Genomic DNA, 21,425 nt, shown 5'->3' on the forward strand with positions numbered 1-21,425 from the left:
TCCATTCTTCTATAGTCTCTCTCTCTTTTAAGAAACAACCTCTGTGAACTTGGCATGTATTATTATTATGATGTACAGGTGGCAACCATTTTGCCTGCATTCAGTTGACATGTGATAGCCGATGCACAGGTCCTTTTGGACCCGGAGGAGGGGGCGGCTTATGCATATTCTACTGTTGTGCATGGGGGCCAGGAATGGAACCCCTGTGCAAAATGCTCACCTCCCTGTGAGCGTGCGCGCGCGCACACACACACACACACACACACACACAAAATTCCTCGTGAAACACCAAAACCAAGGAAACTTACAACAGCAAAAAGGCCAGCGAACGCCCCCCTCCAAACAAACCCACCTATAAAACGCACAAACCATAGCTGCTAAAACAATTTAGCAATCCAAACCAGCAAAGGAGAACTTTGTGCAAAGACTGAAGCACCCAAGTCAGTGCAGTGTGTTCCCTCCAACCCAGACAGCCTATTCAGCAGGATACCATGGTTGATGGAGTCAAAAGGATTGAAGAAAACTGACAGTGTGTCACACACACCCGTCTGTGTCTCAGCAGAGGTGATCCCACAGGGCAACAAAATCAGTTTCCGTTCCGCAACCAGGCCTCAAGCCCACCTGAAGCGGATCTAGTAAATCAGTGTTGTCCGCAGAGAGTCATGAGCTGAGCAACCACCCACTCAAAACACCTTGCCAAGGAAGGGATTTTCTTTTGAATCCTACATATAGTTATTAACACCTCCTTGCTCCAGACTATGCTACTTTAGGAACAGTGCAGTCATTGCATCCTTTAAAGACTGGATCCAACGCCTCTTTCGATGAGGAATTTACAACCACCTTGACATAACAATGTGGAACTTCTGTCTCGTTTGTCCTTTCAGATGCCTGATGGCTTGCTGATGTTTCCTAGCGCATATCATTATTTGTGACCTTGCCCGCTGCAGGGTATAACATAAGGGGAATGCTGTATCTATCAGCAGGAAGCTATTTAGTCTGGGCTGTGGAGCCATGCTAGGGATATCCATCAGAACCCTCTGGAAGGCTGGAGAGTGATCCAACTGCCTGTGTGTCAACAGGGTGGCTATTTATTATTTTGCTCCAAAGAATAGAGCTGTGTGTATTTTGCTGGCTTGCTTTGTGCTTTGACCAAGAGATTTGAACACATGGGAAGCAGTTTCTCAAAGTTTTTAAATGCATGTAACGTTCCTTCACCCTTCACGGCGAGGTGAAAATATGTAGACATGGATAAAAGTACCTAGTGTGAAATATTTACATTTTAAGAGGGCATTCAATACCTGCTGCCCTCACCTGAGTATACAAACTCCGGAAGCCGTTCAAATAACTGCAGCAGGAGAAGAACAGAGCCACCTAGGTGCATTATTTTGAATGTTGACTTTAATGGAAGGCACACTTCAGCCATTGTATGTTTGCGAAACAGGCGTGCATCTGTTCAACAGGTTACCGCAGAGGCGGTGAACTTGCTGCCCTCCAAATGTCGCTGGACTCCAGCTCCCATCATCCCTGGCTATCTGAACCCAGGCTGAGTGAGGTTGTTGAACTCCAACTCAGCATCAGTATCTGGGAGAAGCACAGGTTCCCCATCCCTAGGTTACAGTGATTTAGGCTGGAACTAAAGCTTTCCCTTCGCTGACCAAAGGAACTTCTGCCAAGAAGACTTACTGTATCCACAGAAGAGGACCTTTCGGATCTGAATACGAGTCTTCCCATGAGTAGTTGTCGTTGTGCACCTAATGTTGTGCATCTAAAATCGACATTGATGCTCCAGTTGGCATCTGATGTTTTTCTGAATTGTATCCAACAACAACGCTGGTAGGTTCTGGGCTATGGGATCTGATAATGGCAGCTAGCAGATTGAGGTTGAATCCTGTCAAGACAGAAGTACCATTTTGGGGGGACGGGGCGGGCACATGTGGGAGACTCCCTGGTCCTGAATGGGGTTACTGTGCCCCTGAAGCCTTGGGTAGGCTTGCCATACATCTGGAATTTCCTGGACATACCCAGAATACTGCTGTCAGAAGCAGTGCCCCGGCAGAAATTGGCATATCCGAACTTATGGCAACCCATGTCGGTAGTGTTTTTGCCTATTTTCCTTTTTAAAAAGATAAAAAACGGCAATTTTGTTTTGCTTAGGAAATCAGAAAAAAAATATTTGCCCAGTCTGGGCTAATCCAAAGTTGGGCTTTAATGTTCCACTATAGCCTGAGAATTGGGGCGAAATTTATGGGTAGCAAATTTTGGACAGATTGGTTCAAAATATGCCACTCTTGAGGCTCAACCTTGCTGTTTACTCAGATTATTGTTGTAGCAGCAGCAGCAGCCAAGTAGCACCAAGATGGAGCTGGGCGTTTGCATTGGGAGTGGTTCAAGATGATGCCGCCATATTGTAGTCTAGTAAGCTTCTTGGATGCCCTTTATCCCCCACTGCTAAGAGGAGAGGAGGGCCGGGCATAGTCAGGGCCACTGATCGGTGGTCCTGTTCCTGCGGAAGTTCTCTGTCGCTGTCAACGAGGTTCTCCTCGGCATCTTTTTCCCTCTGAATTCCACAGGGTGGCAACATAGACCTTAGAATGCCAGAATGTGGAGGTTGCTGTTAGCTGTGAGTGCTTTTGCCTCTATTCACTTGCCTTTGCTCTGCGTTCTTTAAACCTGTTCCATGCTTTTGGGAAGCAGGTAGCAGAGAGAGAAAGAGAGAGGTACTTCACATTTGAAGGTGCTGATCACTGCCCACCTTCATTCCCAATTAGTATTTATTATTATTATTATTATTATTATTATTATTATTATTATTATTATTAGGCAAATACCACAATTCTATACAAAATAAAAAAATTCCATCCAGTAGCACCTTAGAGACCAACTAAGTTTATTATTGGTATGAGCTTCCGTGTGCATGCACACTTCTTCAGATACACCACACTTCTATGATTCTATGGAATGTGAGGCTAGGGAGAGAATAGGTGGGGAAGTATTAGGTCTTTACTCAGTCAAATAACTAGTCCCTGCAAATGTGCTCTCCCTCCCTGCTGCTAGTTTTGAAATACAGTGGTACCTCAGTTTTCGAGCATCTCGGAAGCCGAACGCTGAAAACCCGGACGTAATTGCTTCCGTTTTCAAACGTGCCTCAGAAGTTGAACAGCATCCGCTGCGTTTTTTCATTTTTTCTCCATTGACTTTGCTGATCGCCCTTTGCGCCTCAGTTGTTGAACGTTTTGGAAGTCGAACGGTCTTCCGGAATGGATTGTGTTCGACAACTGAGGTACCACTGTATCTTCCCCCTGTATGAACCTGCCTGGAGCCTGAGATCATCACCCTTCACTGTGTGCCTTCTCCAAGGGAGGTCCAGAGAGTGGCAACAGGACTCTACACACTGTTGTGTGGTGAGCCAACCTGGTCATCTGTTTGATGCCAGACAAAGGCGTTTTTTGTCTCCTCAGCATTTGGGGAGAGTGCCCATGATATTGTATTGGTTAGCCTGTTTTAAATGGGTTCAAACAGTTTTATTATTGCAGTTTTTACTTGGTTGTAAGTCACTTGTGACTCAGACTTATCCCCTTAAACTTTGCTGCTCCTGAGCAACTTCTGTTGTGAAAGGAGCAACCTCTCGCTGGCGATTACTTCTCACGTTTGCCTTCTCCAAATAGGGCTGTGCAATATATTGATATATTATCCAAAACCACTTTGAAGTCCATATTGTGATACTGGTTTCATAATTTTTTTACCTGGCAATATATTGCGAATCATGATGTGTGTGCTATGCAAAAATCACAATGTAGGAAAAACCGTGGAAGCCAGCCAGTGCCCTTACATAGCTCCATCCTTATTTCAGACATTGTGATATATCGGTATATCGCGATGTTTAGCTGGTGATCTATTGCGATGTTGGAAACCACCATATATTGCCGAGCCAAACCACAATGGGGGGAGGGGGGCATCTTGGCTGCACTGAGCTCCGTAGAGCAAACCCCAGAGCTTTTCATCAGTGGGTTGAATCCAGACTTAGCCACATTCAGAGCAGACCCATTGAAATCAGTGGGACTTATTAGCAATGAACCATGCAGTCCTCACCGTGTCTATGCAAACTTTAATCCTGTTGAATTCCACAGAACCTACTCCCAGGTACTATGTGTTGAGATTTCAGCCTCAGTCTAGGATCCAACCTAGAAGGCCAACTACAGTGGTTGGCATTCATACGGACGTTGCTGTAGTCCACTTACCAGTGCTGTTTTCCCACCGGATGAGCTATGGAGGCACAGCTGTTGCTACTGCCCTTTCAGTAGCAAGAGTGCTAATACCCCAGCATTCCTTGTGTGCAGCAAGAGGTTGCTTTCATCATCAATCGTGCTTGTTGGCTCAGAATGCTTTGTGGATAATTTCCCAGCATGCTTCACAAAAGGATAGCTTATTACCAAGGCAATGGCCCACAGCATACTGGGACACATTTTATGATGTGCATGAATGTGCTGGCTAGGATAGGAAATGATTCTGATGGAATACCACCAGTGGCAGGCTAAAAGCATGGCTCTCATAAAATAACAAAATACAGCCAAACCTCCATTGTTGAACTTGTTATGTACTGAAGTTCTCACCCTGGGCCAGCAGGGGGATATTGTAGATAGTTCAGGTCCACATATGCAAATAAGGGATCCAGAGTGACATTCAGTGATTGGATAGTTACAGAAAATGGTTACTGTTGCGTTCTAGTGGAGCTCTATATAAGCAGGCTGGCTGAACCCTTCAGTACAGTTCTGTTCTGGCCTGTGAATAAACAAGAGCTGTTTGAAGAATTGCTGTGTTGTCTGATATGTTCACCCACAACTTAACAGAACTTAATCCTTTTTGGAAGCCCATTTAGCTTCCGAAATGTTTGACAACCGAGGCACAGCTTCTGATTGGCTGCAGGATCTTCCTGCACTCAAGCGGAAGCTGCGTCGGACGTTCGGCTTCCGAAAATGTTCATAAACCGGAACACTTCCAGGTTTTTGGCATTCGGGAGCCGAAACGTACAGTAACGGAGGCGTTCAGGAGCCGAGCTTTGACTGTATAACCTAGCCTTCTCTTCTAGCAAGTAGTGTTGCACACAATGATGTGAGATCGGTTCTGCCTATGTGAAAAAGCCACGTCCATATATTTTTATTTATCGTGCCCTGTCTCTCAGCCCTTGTTTTCTTTCTCTTGATTGCGTAGCAGAGTTGGGAGTTTCGTTGTTTGTGAATGAAACACGACATGTGAGAATTTCCTCTTCTGTTTTGCTTGCACCATCATATCATTTGAGATTCACATGAGCGCAGATATATTTTAAAAAATAAAATAGAGAGAAATAACTAAATAACTCCTAATGCAGCAAACGCCAGGAAGTAACTGTGAATCTGATCCAGAACTCAAATGATCAGATGATTTGAACAGGTCCCATTGTAAAATCTGCCCCATCCTTAATCCTCTTAAGTCGCTGTGGGTGTATATCTCTTTCTTCATCAGCTTCAGTGAATGGCAGCTTTTTGTGGGCAGGGGTCTTGTAAAATAAGTCTTGCCTTCTGCCCGCTGAGAACCAACGGCTGACTTTTGGATTAGGAAAGCTGTCTTAGGCCTCAGAAATTCTCTCTGATCTCTGACATCCTTCCTTCAGGAAGCTTCTTTCTTAGATTGGGTTTCACCAAAGGAGGAAATATTATGTTCTACCCATTTAATTGGTATTTAGGATCTTAATTACCACACCTGTTTGCATTTAACTGCCTTTTGCAATAAGCTTGCACGATACCCAGTTTGGAAGGAAAACCCTCCTACTTCTCATCTGAAGATGTGCTGGGGTAGCTTTTCCTATAATCACTTCTTTGTCATCCCAATTTTCTGTTAATGGACTGCAATATGTGCTAGGCGACAAACCATTCTTTATCTGGTGCTGCTATGGTCCCAGGTTGCCATCTGTGCTGCTGAATTATTATATTTTTTACATTTATAAACACTCGATACACTCCTATCCAAACACTCCTATCCAAATTTTGGACTTTATACTGGCAAACAGCTGGATGCTGATGAAAGTTTTGCATTCTGTATTGCGTTTTACAGTGTTCAATTGGATCTGGATTATGGTATTGCTAAAAGGGGAGTTAATCCTCCCCCATGCCATTTTCCTTTAAAAAAATAAATAAATAAATTTTATTAACAGTTTTCAACCTAATATACCATCAAATTCCAACTAAACTAAAAATAAAATAAAATACAGTATATCAACCAGAAAGGAAACTAAAGAGAAAAAGAAGATAAAACACATTAATAATCCTCATATAATCCTCATAATACACAAAATTATAAATACATCTATGTTGCCCTTGGTCACCCTTATATCTCGATCTTCACAAGAGAGTGGGGGGGGGGATGCTTCCATTTTGCTATCTGCCAATTGTGTATATAACCGTTATTCAGAGTATTTAACATATCTACTCCTGGTCCCAGCCCCTTCTGCCATTTTCCTGGTGCGAATTAAGAAAAACACCTTGGGGCAAACAGCAGCTTCAGGAAGATTTATGCTAAGAAAACTGGGGAGGCTTAATCCTTTCACCAGAGGCCTGGATATAATTATCTCCTCTGCCTTTAAAGGAGCCACAGGTCCAATTGTGGACTAGCAAGGTTGCAACTCGTTGAGCCATTTGGTGCACCTAACCGGTGGCTTTCACAGGCACCATTTTGCCTAAACCAGAAAACCAGGAAGGAGGACAAAGTCACTGACTTGAAAAAGCAGTTAATTCTGCTTTGCAGGGCTGCCCTGAGCGTGTTTAGGATTACAGCCTTCAAAAGACAAAGGGAAGTTTTTAAGCGAATGTCATGACAGGCCGTCTGCCTTGAGAAATGTAATGATCTCATGGCGGACCCTTTGCTGACCCTGCGAGCTGACAGTAAAGAAGCTGACCTTGTAATGACTCTGCCTCGCTGCAGCTTATAAAGAGGAGACATTCACGAGAGTCTTTAACAACATGCTCCAATGTCTGTCCTCTTCTCAGACTATTGACCTCATTCGGAATTAATAAAATGCTCCCAGTGGCTGATAAATCACAGCTGACTCTTATCGCAGCAGCCAGTTCAGAGCACAGATTTGTGCATTTTTAAAACTTTGGTTTTGCTTTCCTCAAAAATAAACTGTACGCATATATACCCGCACTAGAGAACACCAAAGTTTTATTTTGGAAAACAGTGTAGCTGCAGGGTTACACCCGGTTTTGCCTTGCTCAAGAGCTTTTGATGCAACAGATGCAGCTGCTACCATAAGAGAAAGGGGGAAGACGTTCAGCGGTTCCCTCCTTGGCCCCTTGAACCCCTGAAAATACGACGATTCGCCTTGGAAGGGCTGAATAGCTTCTCCTCTGAACATTCAGAGGGATGGTTCAGAGGAATTTCTCTGGAGGAACCCCGAGGTCTCTGGGGCGGAAACTCTGGCGTATAAAGTATTGCAGCGCAGTCTATAGAGTCGCCATAGCTATAAATTAGTAGCAAAGTAGTTGGGGGAACAAAAGGAATTGGGGAGGACAGAATGTACTGCTCTTTTTGTGGACAAACCAGACCCATAAGATCATGTTTTATCTAGCTGGTTTTCTAATTGTGGTTTTTGTGGAATGAGCTGGATCCCACATGACTTGAGTGACAGCGTGGCTTAGGATAACGAAAGTCAGTGGAGAATTGTCAGATAGCAGGGGACTGTCAACTCTGTTGTTAAAGTGTTGAGTTAGATTATGAACGGGCAGGAGCCTGTCTTTTCTGTGATATTATTTGCTGTTATTAATAATAAGAGTAAACTTAAAAATAATAATTGTATCGTAAAAGATATTCAATTTATATAGGCTATTGCAATGAACAATGCTCTTGGTTTTAAAACGATTTTGAGTGGTGTCTCACGTTTTATTGTACTGTTGTATGGACAGATGATGGCCTTTGGCTAAGCAATAAAGATCTGGATTTCGCTTTTTGTCCACCCCCAGCCCCTTATAAAGCTGCGTGTCCGGATTGTAATGTTAAGTGGTTATTCTGATGGATGAAATGATAGTAATAGTAATAATAGTAATAATAGTAGTAGTAGTAGTAATAATAATAATAATAATAATAATAATAATAATAATAATAATATATGTTTGAGCTGCTGCTTTTCTACTGAAGTACACAAGGTCTGATCATGTGATAAAAAGCATATTAAAGGTCTTTTAAAAATAAATAAATAAATATATGAATCTGTTATTGTCAGTCAGCCTAATCACATACCCTGTTTTACACGTCAGTGTGGGACAGGCCGTTACAGAGCCATAGCTGTCAACCTTCCCTTATTTAGCGGGAAACTCCCTTATTCCAGCACCGTTTCCCGCTGCTATCCCAGATTGTTGATATCCTGTAAATTTCTCGGATTTCAAAGGAAGCAGCTCCTCTTCCTCCCTGCCGGCCAGGGGGGCTCCTCAACTGCGTTGCTCGGCTGTGTTGCTCACCAATAAGGAGTCTGAGAATGACTGGGGGGTGGAGCTTGCATGCCTTGTGCCGATCAGATTGGCTGCGTTGCCTGGGGACTCGCCTTTGCTTCAGCGCTTCCCAGCGGAGAGGTAACAGTGTGGTTTTCCTTGCTGGTGTATCCCTTTGCTGGGTTGCTGCGCTGTGGGAACCACCGCTTGAGGCTTCGTTTGGCTGCTGGCTGGGCTTTCTGCCTTTGGGCCTTTTTGCTTGGAGGGGCTCTACTGTGTGTGTGTGTGTGTGTGTGAGAGAGAGAGAGAGAGAGAGAGAGAGAGAGAGAGAGAGTGAAGGTGTCACTTAAGCTGATATTAGGAATGCTGTAGCTTTACACACTTACCTTCACACAATGTGTAATTAACTTGGGCTTTTTTTTACCGCAGGATGTGGTGAGGTCATTACTTTAGATTTACAAGGGGATCTGAGAGATGAATGGGAGATACGGTTTGTTCATATTAATGGACAGCTAAATAGAAACTTAACCCCAAAAGTTAGGACCAAGATTCAAATCCTGACTGGGTAACTTTGCTCACTAGTAACATTGAACCATGAGGACAAGATGGTTGGACAGTGTTCTTGAAGCTACCAGCATGAGTTTGACCAAACTGTGGGAGGCAGTGGAAGACAGGAGTGCCTGGGACAGGTGAGGCTGCTGATCCCTTATTTTGGCTGCTGATCCCTTATTTTCGAGGCTGCTGATCCCTTATTTTCAAATCTGAAAGTTGACAGCTATGTACAGAGCTAATACACATAGCATACAGCAGTGGCTCCAGAGCCTTTGGTTGCGTACAGACCCTGCATTTAAAGAACATGACTCTCCTCAAATAATCTTGGGGACTGCAGTTTACCCCTTACAGCACTACAATTGCCATCAGCCTTAATAAGTTACAGTCCCCAGGATTCTTTGGGTTAAAACATGGGTAGGCAAACTAAGGCCTGGGGGCCGGATCTGGCCCAATTGCCTTCTAAATCTGGCCCGCGGATGGTCAGTGTGTTTTTACATGAGTAGAATGTGTCCTTTTATTTAAAATGCATCTCTGAGTTATTTGTGGGGCATAGGAATTCGTTCATCCCCCCCCATATAGTCCAGCCCCCTACAAGGTTTGAGGGACAGTGGACCAGCCCCCTGATGAAAACGTTTGCTGACCCCTGGGTTAAAATGTGCTTTAAGTGTGTGGTACATATGCAGGTTTGTCCAGTATGTCACAGGTAATGATCCTTGGTGTAAAAAGAGATATTTGGCACGATCTTAAGAGTGGCTTTTCTTTTCACCAATGAATGGCGTCTGTGTGTGTGCTGTACTGGTTGCATGTGCAAGATGCCAGCTTTCATGGCCAACTTGGGTTTATTGGTGCATGCAACTGCTGGGTCTATGTTTTAGCGTTTGGGAAGCGTTCGTGGAATCAGGTTTATCATCCAGAGCACTATGTTACAACCATGGCATTTGGAAAATGCTTCTGAGCTCTGCAGGAGTTCCTGCTAACCCTGTAGAGGTTTTGGATTAAAGTCATAAGCGTAGAGACTTCAAACTTTTGCTTTCCCCAAAGGAGGAGTTGCTTTTCACTGCACCTTTAAGTTTTATTTCAAAACCACTCACTGTCCAAAAGCAACAGGCTGACATTTCCTTATGCCTTTATCTGCAATGTGTTTTCATTTTCTTAAAACTATTACCACATCTAATATTCCTGTGTGATACATTGTGATGTGTTGCACATGTATGCTTTTGCTTCCTTACATTATCTCTGTAAGCTATCCTGCATACCCATGTATATATATCTTATAAAAATAATCCTATAATGTTGAGATATTGCAGGCACTCAGTATTTGTAGTGTCCGGAAACAATTGAAGATGTTCTTGTTTCGACAAGCTTTTCCAGCTGGATGAAGAATTGTTAGGTCTCTCTGCCTAGGGTGTTTCCCTTTCTTGCTTCTAGTTGTTTTATTGTACGGTTGTAAACTGCCTTGAAATTTATATGCAAGGATATTTAAAAAATAATAAGAAGAATGTAGACCGTTGTTTGCATGCCCAGGCGCAGTCCCTCCCCCCTTACCCCGGGAGCCAGACCTCAAGGGCAAAGGAGTAGACCCAACAACATATTTTGGGATGAAAATGGCCCCAACTTTATTAAATTTCAAATGTAGGAAACCTTGGCATAGGCATTGGGCATGTATCCCTCTCAGCCCCCAGTTGGGGGTCTGAGGCCTGGCCGGGTCAAATAAGAATATGGGACCACTGCAAAATGCGTTTACACAGCCGGTCCCCTCCTGTGATGCTGGGGGGAGCTCTATGGCCCATTTGCTGTGCGCTTCTGGACAGAGACTCCCCTCAAGACCCCTCTAATGAGGAATCCTGCTATCGCCGCCGGCACGGAATGGATGAGTCACGCCTTCACCCCTTCTGCAGTTGTTAGACTAAAGCAGGGGTTGGCAAGATTTACCTTGCCTGGGCCAGTTCACTCCAGCTGAGATCCCGCAATTTCTGGTGTCTGCATCTGTGCAGATGTGATTTCCGGCGTCTGCGCAAACGCAATTTCTGGTGCCGTGGAAGTGAGTCCCTGCCCCGCGCTGTGCCAGTTTAGCACAGCGGGAGCGGCTCGTAGGCCAGTTAAACGACCCCCGTGGGCTGCTTGTGGCCCATGGGCCTTAGTTTGCCTACCCCTGGACTAAAGGATTTTACCTGCCCGCGGACTGTCTCGCCAGAGTAGTGCATGCTCTAGTTATCTCCCGCTTGGACTACTGCAATGCGCTCTACGTGGGGCTACCTTTGAAGGTGACTCGGAAACTACAGCTAACCCAGAATGCGGCAGCTAGACTGGTGACTGGGGGCGGCCGCCGAGACCATATAACACCGGTCTTGAAAGACCTACATTGGCTCCCAGTACGTTTCCGAGCACAATTCAAAGTGCTGGTGTTGACCTTTAAAGCCCTAAACGGCCTCGGCCCAGTATACCTGAAGGAGCGTCTCCACCCCCATCGTTCTGCCCGGACGCTGAGGTCCAGCGCCGAGGGCCTTCTGGCGGTTCCCTCATTGCGAGAAGCAAAGCTACAGGGAACCAGGCAGAGGGCCTTTTTGGTAGTGGCGCCCGCCCTGTGGAACGCCCTCCCATCAGATGTCAAAACAATAAACAACTACCTGACATTCAGAAGACATCTTAAGGCAGCGCTGTTCAGGGAAGTTTTTAATGTATGATATTTTAGTGTTTTTTGGTTTCTATGGAAACCCAGCCAGATGGGCGGGGTACAAATAATAAATTATTATTATTATTATTATTATTATTATTATTATTATTATTATTATTATTACCTAAAACCCCACCCGAGACTGCGGAATCGCAGTCTCACCTCCAAGACTGAATTCACTCTTCAAGGCTCTGCTTCACGTCTTTCAACCAACGCTCATTCCCTGTAGGTGTAAGATGCGCTCGGTCAGTTCTGAAAAGGTCCAGTTTGTCAGATTTCTGGATGCTTTATCATTCGGCCACCAAGACGCAGGGTCGCATTGCGTATAGCCCTGTTGATTTTTACTAGGGCGTAGGGGGATGACAGAGTTGTTGAGCTTTTTTTGGGGGGGGGGTTACCCAGGGTTGTGCAGCTAAAGCTGGCTCCCATCTGTCCCATCGCCGGCCAACTGCTGGAGTGTCAACCAATCAACACCCACCCATTGACGCAGCAGCCAGTAATACGCACAATAGCCACTGACAGCCTCGGGAGCAACCAATCAAACATTCACCCTAGGCACTACCCATGTATAAGACGACCCCCCCTTTTAACATGATTTTAAAAGGAAAAAACATAGGCTTATACACGGAAAAGTACGATATTTGACATTGTTCAAGGAGCTGCAGCAAATGCAGCAGATTAGCCATATTCTTATGGCATTTGCAGAAGCGCATGCAACTTACACATGGGGCTTGCTGAGTTTTCTCTGAAGGGTCTTTTCAGGGCTACAGCAGAGTTTTCTCAAAAACTTGATGGCGGAGCTATTGTTGGCCACAGTTACACACATGCAAACTCCACTCCTAGCAGGAAAATTTTGGTAGGAAATTGTCTGAAAGCTGTGTGCATATCTGTGTACATAACATGGGTAGCTGTGAGCATGTTACAGTTTCCTAAGTGTCTCTACGTGAATAAGAGTGGGGAGAAATTCAGCTCCATTCACAATTAAAGGCATTCCCCTATCTGTGCTTCCCAAAACAAAAACCCAGCCATTCTGCAAAGCCCACACTTCTCCATATTTCGCAGTGCAATTCTCCAAATGATAGTTACAAAAATGCACATATGTTTATATGAGGAGACAGTCACACTAAAATGCCAGTGAATATTCACGAGGATTTTTTTTTTAAAAAAATGCAAACTGATGTAGAAATGTGGAGAACTGTATTTAAGGTGGTGGTGGGGGAATGAGAAACTGAAAGAAATCAAAATTGACAGATTCACCCATTCCCATACACAAATCATAATCTGGTAATTGTGTGACGTCATGCAATTTATATGAGACTTTTGAGCACTTTCCTACAAGGACATGATCCCTGTGTCTTGAAAATCTGAATTACCGGGCCTGGATAGCTCAGTTGGTTAGAGCATGGCGCTAATAATTTCAAGGTTGCAGGTTCGATCCCTGTATGGGTCAGCTGCATATTCCTGCATCCATGGGGTTGGGATCCCTTCCAACACTACGATTCTATGAATATTCAGTAGCCCTCATTTTTTTTGCTGTATTAGTGCCCCATTCAGGAATTTGGGTCTCTGGTAACATCCTTTCCTGGCTGCGGCCTCAGGAGAGCAAGACAACACTTCCATGGTGCTTGGTTCATGTGTGCTCTTGAGGCTCATTCCCCAATTTCGTGTCACAAAGGCCCTTGTTTCACGAAGGTGAACCTTCGAGATGCTGTCAGATCCCTTTCTAACAGCACTCCATCTAGTCACACCAGCTGACAACTTGGGGGCCCGGACTTTGGCCAAGCGCATAGAAATCCACCCAATTCACTTCTAATTACTAGGGGTGATTTTAACAATGCAAAGTCGAGGTCATAAAGTAAGCAGGATAGCACTCGTCACTATCAGTTCGTGAAATGAAAGATCTTTCTTCCGCACCGCCCGCGCATGGATCATAAAGAACCTCTGCAGCTCTAGGTGTTACAGAAAAGCCTATTTCAGCTTGGCGGGCCATGTGTTTTCAGCCAGCCAAATCACCGTAGGCTCTGAAGATGAGCTAGCAATATTGCTTCAAGGCAGACAATGCAACACAGCAAGACCTTTAACTGCAGAAGGTGCTTTATAATACTTTAGGCAAAGATATGGATTGAAGATTTTCCATGGTGTAGGTTGATATCAATAATATTCTCCTCCATAGCCCATGAGTGTTTGTTGACATATATATTCTACCATGCAGTGCAAAGAGTTTCCTGTATAAACACAGAGCATCTCCCAAAATCCTCTGCCATGTCAAGACAGGTGGGGCAGGAGGCAGTAAGATAATTCTGTTGAAATGGCCAGGCCAGAAGTACGTCTGAGCGATACCTGGTTTCCAGCGTTGTGATATATCACCAGCTAAGCACCGCGATACACTGATATATCAGAGCTTTCCAAGCTTTTCATGTTGGTGACACACTTTTTAGATATGCATCATTTCACAACACGGTAATTTGGTTTTACTAGCAAACAAAGGTTAAACTAACCCCTTTCCCACCTGAGAGGAGCATGGGGAGTGTTCGTGTGACACACCTACACACTGCAGTTGACACATTTAACGTGTCACGACGTTTGGGAAGCTGTGTGATATATCACAATGTCTGAAATAAGGATGGAACTCTGTAGAGGCAATGGCTGGCTTCATGGTTTTTCCTACATTGCAATTTTTGTAAAACACACCATGATTCGTGATATATTGCCGGGTCAAAAATTATGAAGCTGATATCACAATATGGACTTCAAACTGATTTTGGATGCTATTTTGATATCTTACCTAGCTCTAGTCAGAAGCAATCTAGAAACCTGGAGAGATGTGCTTTTGCCAACCCTGACTGCATGGCTACTTTGCCCATAGAATCATAGAATCATAGAGTTGGAAGAGACCACAAGGGCCATCGAGTCCAACCCCCTGCCAAGCAGGAAACACCATCAGAGCACTCCTGACATATGGTTGTCAAGCCTCTGCTTAAAGACCTCCAAAGTAGGAGACTCCACCACACTCCTTGGCAGCAAATTCCACTGTCGAACAGCTCTTACTGTCAGGAAGTTCTTCCTAATGATTAGGTGGAATCTTCTTTCTTGTAGTTTGGATCCATTGCTCCGTGTCCGCTTCTCTGGAGCAGCAGAAAACAACCTTTCTCCCTCCTCTATATGACATCCTTTTATATATTTGAACATGGCTATCATATCACCCCTTAACCTCCTCTTCTCCAGGCTAAACATGCCCAGCTCCCTTAGCCGTTCCTCATAAGGCATCATTTCGAGGCCTTTGACCATTTTGGTTGCCCTCCTCTGGACACGTTCCAGTTTGTCTGTGTCCTTCTTGAACTGTGGTGCCCAGAACTGGACACAGTACTCCAGGTGAGGTCTGACCAGAGCAGAATACAGTGGCACTATTACTTCCCTTGATCTAGATGCTATACTCCTATTGATGCAGCCCAGAATTGCATTGGCTTTTTTAGCTGCCGCGTCACAGTGGCATATTGTCAAAGTGGCCTAGATGAGGGTCTCCATGTGGAAATGATTTCCCTGGCATGAGGATCATTTGTATTGGGATTGGGGAACAAATTTTGTTGTTGTTCTTCAAGGCCTGCATTCCAGTGGTGAGTGGGACCAGAAGGGGATGGATGGGGCAAAGGCTATGATGCTAAACTTTGCTCACTCAACTCCCTTCCAACCATGCTAACCTCTATCTGGTCTAGCAAAAAGCGTTATCTCACATCATGGGACATTCTAGCCAGGCCAAAGCAATCCAGGAGGCTGTGGAGCAGGACTTGTAAAGGGTGTGGCTTGGGGGAGTCTTGATGGCAGAAAAGAGGCCTGAGGTTCCTCATTGGATATACATATAGAAACACAAATAGTGTGGATAAATAAGATTGGTATAACTGACTTGGCAATTGGGGCTGGGGGTATTCATCCTACCTCATGATGACCTTCATCATGAGAGCCAGAGAAGTGCAGTGGCTAAAGTGCTTGGTTGGACTGGAGAGGGTTGGGTTCAAATCTTGCCAAGTCAGGAAGCTCTCTGGGCTGGCCTAGGCCAGTCTCTCTCTCTCTCTCTCTCTCTCTCTCTCTCTCTCTCTCTCTCTCTCTCTCTCTTCTCTCTGTGTGTGTGTGTGTGTGTGTGCCTAGCCTACCTCACAAGATTGTTTGGAATGATGAAGTAGATAAGTCATACATACATCACCCAGACCTCTTGAGAGTAAGGTTTTGGAGGCCCGTATAATACATTTCTGCAAATAAATATTTTCTTCGTGGCGTGGTAGGTTAAACCACAGAGCCTAGGACTTGCCGATCAGAAGGTTGGCAGTTCGAATCTCCGCGACAGGGTGAGCTCCCGTTGCTCGGTCCCTGCTCCTGCCAACCTAGCAGTTCGAAAGGACGTCAAAGTGCAAGTAGATAAATAGGTACCGCTCCGGTGGGAAGGTAAACGGTGTTTCCGTGCGCTGCTCTGGTTCGCCAGAAGCGGCTTAGTCAAGCTGGCCACATGACCTGGAAGCTGTATGCCAGCTCCCTCGGCCAGTAAAGCGAGATGAGTGCCGCAACCCCTGAGTCGTCTGTGACTGGACCTAATGGTCAGGGGTCCCTTTACCTTACTATAATACACCTCTGCAAATAAATATTTTCTTCATATCCCACCCAACAACAAAGGTTATGACAATGCGAGCAAAAGAGAAGGGGCAACATGAAACTGAACTTGGGGGAAGCATAAGAGATAGCTAGGTAGAATCCAACTCTTGCCAAGTTTTTCCACAACCCCCAGTCATTTGCTGGCAGTGTGCTGAGCACATTGCAGCGCCCCTCCTTTTACCAAACAAGCCCCTCCACACAAAAAGAGCTGGAATATTCCTTGTCTCCCCCCTAAACGCATGAGTAGCTCACTGGACTCAACTCTTATTTTCTCCTCAGTAAATTCAGGTTGTTCTTGTAACAGCTGCAAAGAGAAAAAGGGGGATAAGATAACTTCAATTATTTTTAAGTGGTTAATTTCTCTTCAGATGCCAAAAAGGATCAGGCCAACTTGAACAAAGTCGCTGAGATATAGAACAATGCCAGAAATTTGCTGTACTTAAAAGAAAAATGCATTTGGCTTGAATATTTCTCTTTGCCTGACTCGGGAAAGGAAGTTTGTTTAGGTCAGCGAGAAGAATGTTTGAGCTGCTTCAGAGCTTGCCCTGGGGATTCACGGCTAGTGCTTTATGATTTGCACCGCTATTTAATGACCTTTTAATGATCTACATGAACTTGGAAGCGCACTTGTGTGCAGATGATGTCATGCATCAGGCTGCTTCGACAATGTAAGTCACAAGTACAAAAATGTGTGGCTTTCTGATCAACTAGATGCCAGTTCTGTGGGCAGTTGGTATTAAAGACCTGCGGCCATAAACATTTAATGTATTTTCTAACATTAAATTACAATAGAGGGTCTCTGTGATGGTCTGATTTAGGGCTGATTTAATAGCGGTAATAACTTTGTATGTTTTACTCCAGCTCTGTACAATGAGGTTGCCACTATTTCTGCTGGCCCAGCCATTGTGACTTCAATGGGGCCATAGCTAAGAGGTAGAGGTCCATTTGACCATATGCATTGGTTCTAAATTTCACTTCCAGGTGTTGAAAATAGATCCCAACCACTATTTTCCACTCTCCACTCCCTTAACTGATAAGTTTGGAACTGAAGATTCTGAATCCAGAATTTGGAATTTCTAACAATCAGGACATAGGTGGCCAGAGTGGTGCATGCTCTGGTTATCTCCTGCTTGGACTACTGCAATGCGCTCTACGTGGGGCTACCTTTGAAGGTGACCCGGAAACTACAACTAATCCAGAACGCGGCAGCTAGACTGGTCACTGGGAGCGGCCGCCAAGACCATATAACACTGGTCTTGAAAGACCTACACTGGCTCCCAGTATGTTTCTGAGAACAATTCAAAGTGTTGGTGCTGACCTTTAAAGCCCTAAACAGCCTTGGTCCAGTATATCTGAAGGAGCGTCTCCACCCCCATCGTTCTACCCAGACACTGAGGTCCAGCACCGAGGGCCTTCTGGTGGGTCCCTCATTGTGAGAAGCCAAGTTACAGGGAACCAGGCAGAGGGCCTTCTTGGTAGTGGCGCCCGCCCTGTGGAACACACTCCCACCAGATATCAAAGAGAACAACAACTACCAGACTTTTAGAAGGCATCTGAAGGCAGCCCTGTTTAGGGAAGCTTTTAATGTTTGATGTATTACAGTATTTTAATATTTTTTGGGAAGCCGCCCAGAGTGGCTGGGGAAGCCCAGCCAGATGGCCGGGGTATAAATAAATTATTATTATTATTATTATTATTATTATTATTATTATTATTATTATTATTATTATTATTGGACTCTGAGGGTGATTTTTGTGAATCAAGATAAACCCAGAAGTATGGATGAATCAAATTCTCTGTTTGGGTTTCTTTGAGTTTCTTGTTTCTCCCATCTTAACTTCAGTTCACCACATTCCCTCATCAGTTTGTATTCTTGAAAAACCTCAAAGACTTGTCACCATTTTAGCATGCATTTCTTCTAGAAAAATTTGTATGTACTTTTGCCCAATATACATGTTTTTGGAAGCAATTTAACCTAATATTTGGGTTATGTACTCTGTGGTCTGTGTTTGCCTGAGCTTGAGTCTGGACTAAGGATTCTGAACCCCTGTGTTCTGATTCGATACATGATATCCAATCACAGAACATTTCAGGATTTGTGCCTCTGCCATTGGCCCTTAAAACTCTGAGTCATGATTTGCAGCTTGGGAGTTGAGACAGCCAATCACGTTGGGAGTGGGAGTGGCCCAGTCCTTCAGAAATGTATATAAGCAGTTGCTTTGCCCCTGTTGTCCAGTTCTGTTAGTTCAATAAAGGTTATTGCCATTACCACTGTGTCTTGTCTCATGGGAACCCACTACACTTCAGTTTGTGTATTGCTTTCAATAAGCATTTCATGTGTATGCTTTTTTGGGGGCATACTTTCTCCTTATACACTTGTTTTTGTACACAAGTTTTCAACTCAAGAGAAGCGCAAATTTTATTTATTTTTAATTTTTTATTAGCAAAAACATATAAATACATAGTTAGCAAATACATTAATAACCTATATGAAAAGAGGAAAGGGGGGAAAACATACACGTCAGCGTGAACAAAAAAGAAGAAGAAATGAATAGAAAGAAAAGAAAAGAAAAAACAAAAAGATACAAATTGACAAAATTTACCTATAACAGAATGATAACTTAAACATTCTCAATACCTATCACCTGATAGATTCTATTTAATATGATTCTACCCTGTGTTGGTATTTCTTGTATATTGTGAACCTTCAGTGTGGGTTGAATCTCGTTACTTATTTTTTATTGTAGACTTCCTTCTGCCTCATTACAGTTTCAGTTCACATTTACCTACTCTTTCCCCCTGTCTTTATTGTTTTATTCTCATCTTGGAGAAGTGCAAATTTTAACTGATACCAGCATTCTGGTTTGGGTACTGTTTTAGGAACTGTGAATCGGGTAATGCAAATCAAACTGAATTCCAACCCCATCCCTGCTCAAGAGGCCTGGGGCCAGAACCTTCTCTCAACTAGGAATGCTCCAGATTGTTCCCATTAAATCACCTGTAGGCATTCCAGCATTTCTTGGATTTCGGCAGAGGGAGGTCAACAGCATGGGCCACTGAATTTTAATACAGGAAAGGCAGACTTATCTCTGGATGCAACTGTCAATATTCCCTGGGGGGATTTATTCATTTGCAGTTTTGCCTAAGGTTCCCACATTTGAAGCAGCAGCAGCATTGCCTTACTTCACAGGTGAGGCATAAATTAATTTCAAAACGGAAAAGCATTCGCATTTAAACTTGGCAGGAAACCATACTTCTGTGACTCTGAGCCCAGCTTTGGCTGGGGACGGCGGGCTATAAATAAAATAATAATAATAATAATTATTATTATTATTATTATTATTATTATTATTATTATTATTATTATTATTATTTTAATGTAGGAAGGCTTGCCGTCCCTCTTCTTCCCCCTGTACAGTGGTACCTCAGGTTACATACGCTTCAGGTTACAGACTCCGCTATCCCAGAAATAGTGCTTCAGGTTAAGAACTTTGCTTCAGGATGAGAACAGAAATCGTACTCCGGCGGTGCAGCAGCAGCAGGAGACCCCATTAGCTAAAGTGGTGCTTCAGGTTAAGAACAGTTTCAGGTTAAGAACGGACCTCTGGAACGAATTAAGTACTTAACCTGAGGTACCACTGTAAAGTGTTTTAGGGCTAGCTCTGGTGAACCTGTGCCATGGGAAAGGATCTCTGCACATGCTCCAAGGATCTCTTCTTTATTACTATGTCACATGTCTCGGTCCTCAGCACTGTCCCTGGAAGCAGTTTGCAGAGCTGAGCTGAGACAAACAAAGTTCTTGTTTTGTACGCCAACTAATTCCTAACCTTTGTGCTTCCTCCAGGCGCCATCGCTGCCCTCATATAACCAGACCCTTCGAAATGAGCGAGAAGCCATGTCTCCTCACTGAGTATACAGAGAAATACCCACTTTATCCCAACTTTGAACCCAGAGAATCCTGCAAACCCGTCATAGAGTACAATAAGCAGCCGGTACCAATGGAGGGCATTTCTACCATGAGGTAACAAAATGGCAAGTGATGGGTATCTGTGAGCCAAGAAACAGACATACCTGGGAAAAGATGTGTGTTGCAGTCCCGTGTGGGGGTGAAGTCCTGATTTTCAGGACTTGAGGAGGGAAATGATGGAGGGTTTGTTATCCTGCTGAATGGAGAGAGCAGAGAGTGCAGAATGGATGTTGCTCTTTTCTCAGTAACACCAATACCTCTGGGCAACAGAGGTATTTTGGCCTCATAAACTGAGACAGGGAAGATCAGTCCAATGTTTATTATGGTGAGCAGACCATCAAAGGAGTACAGAGCATAAAAAAAATTAAATCACAGCCATTGCAGAACAAGGCTTGACAGGTAGCAAGGGGACACCTAGCTACTTTGCCACGATTTCAAATCTTCAGGGCCTGATAACCTGCACCCAAGGGGTACTAAAGGAGCTCACAGATGTAATCTCAGAGCCTTTGCCTAAAAACTGAGAATTCTTGTAGAACAGGAGGTTTTTGAACTGTCCCTAGCTAAGATGCTCAAGAACGTATGGATGCAGCCTTATCTATGGGGCTTCATTAGACTTGGAGAAAGAGGCTATGGGGTGGAGAAGGGGGCACAGTTTGTAAACAGCAGCAATAATAGTAGTAGTAGCAGCAGCAGCAATGTCCTGCTAAGCACAACGCTTGTGAGTTTCCTTTTCTTTAAACAATTGGCCAAGTTAGGACCCACTACAGATTCCCAGCTTGATTACCACCATACAGATATATCAGGGGGGAAATAAAAAGTGTGTCCTCAACTGCATGTTTGGGCTAGATATGGGACTCGGGTGTAAAAAAATTGAAGACTATTATCAACAACAACAATCTTTATTATGGTCCAAAGACCCAACAAATCGTTAAAAAGCAATACACAATTCATACAGCCTACCTCCAGGTTAAACAAGCATTTTGTTCAGAATATAGGGATCATTGGTTTTTGCAACCACCGACAAAAACTTTGCCACTGCTAATGTTCTAGCATTTGTCTGGTCTTCCAATAGGAACCTGACATAGTGAGACTCTGCTTTTCCCGGGAAAGGTACCAGCAAGGGTAGTATCAGTTC

At 44.1% G+C, this 21,425-nt stretch overlaps 1 protein-coding gene and 1 long non-coding RNA gene across 2 annotated transcripts in view; one reads left to right on the forward strand and one right to left on the reverse strand.

Annotated features, from left to right (window-relative positions):
- Window positions 1-21,425, forward strand: part of SAXO1 (stabilizer of axonemal microtubules 1) — a 36,543-nt gene that overhangs the window by 4,295 nt on the left and 10,823 nt on the right. Inside the window, exon 2 of the mRNA XM_081176652.1 lies at window positions 20,168-20,344. Coding sequence (XP_081032778.1) covers window positions 20,168-20,344 — 177 coding nt within the window. The remainder of the gene's footprint in view (window positions 1-20,167; window positions 20,345-21,425) is intronic.
- LOC308577012 lies at window positions 1,381-4,285 on the reverse strand. The gene is made up of 2 exons (XR_014003331.1): window positions 4,239-4,285; window positions 1,381-1,607 (listed from the first exon to the last, which is right to left on the reverse strand). It is a non-coding gene; the product is annotated as an uncharacterized lncRNA (long non-coding RNA).

Source organism: Podarcis bocagei (assembly GCF_964188305.1).
Source record: "Podarcis bocagei genome assembly, chromosome: 17".
NCBI classification, from domain to species: domain Eukaryota; kingdom Metazoa; phylum Chordata; class Lepidosauria; order Squamata; family Lacertidae; genus Podarcis; species Podarcis bocagei.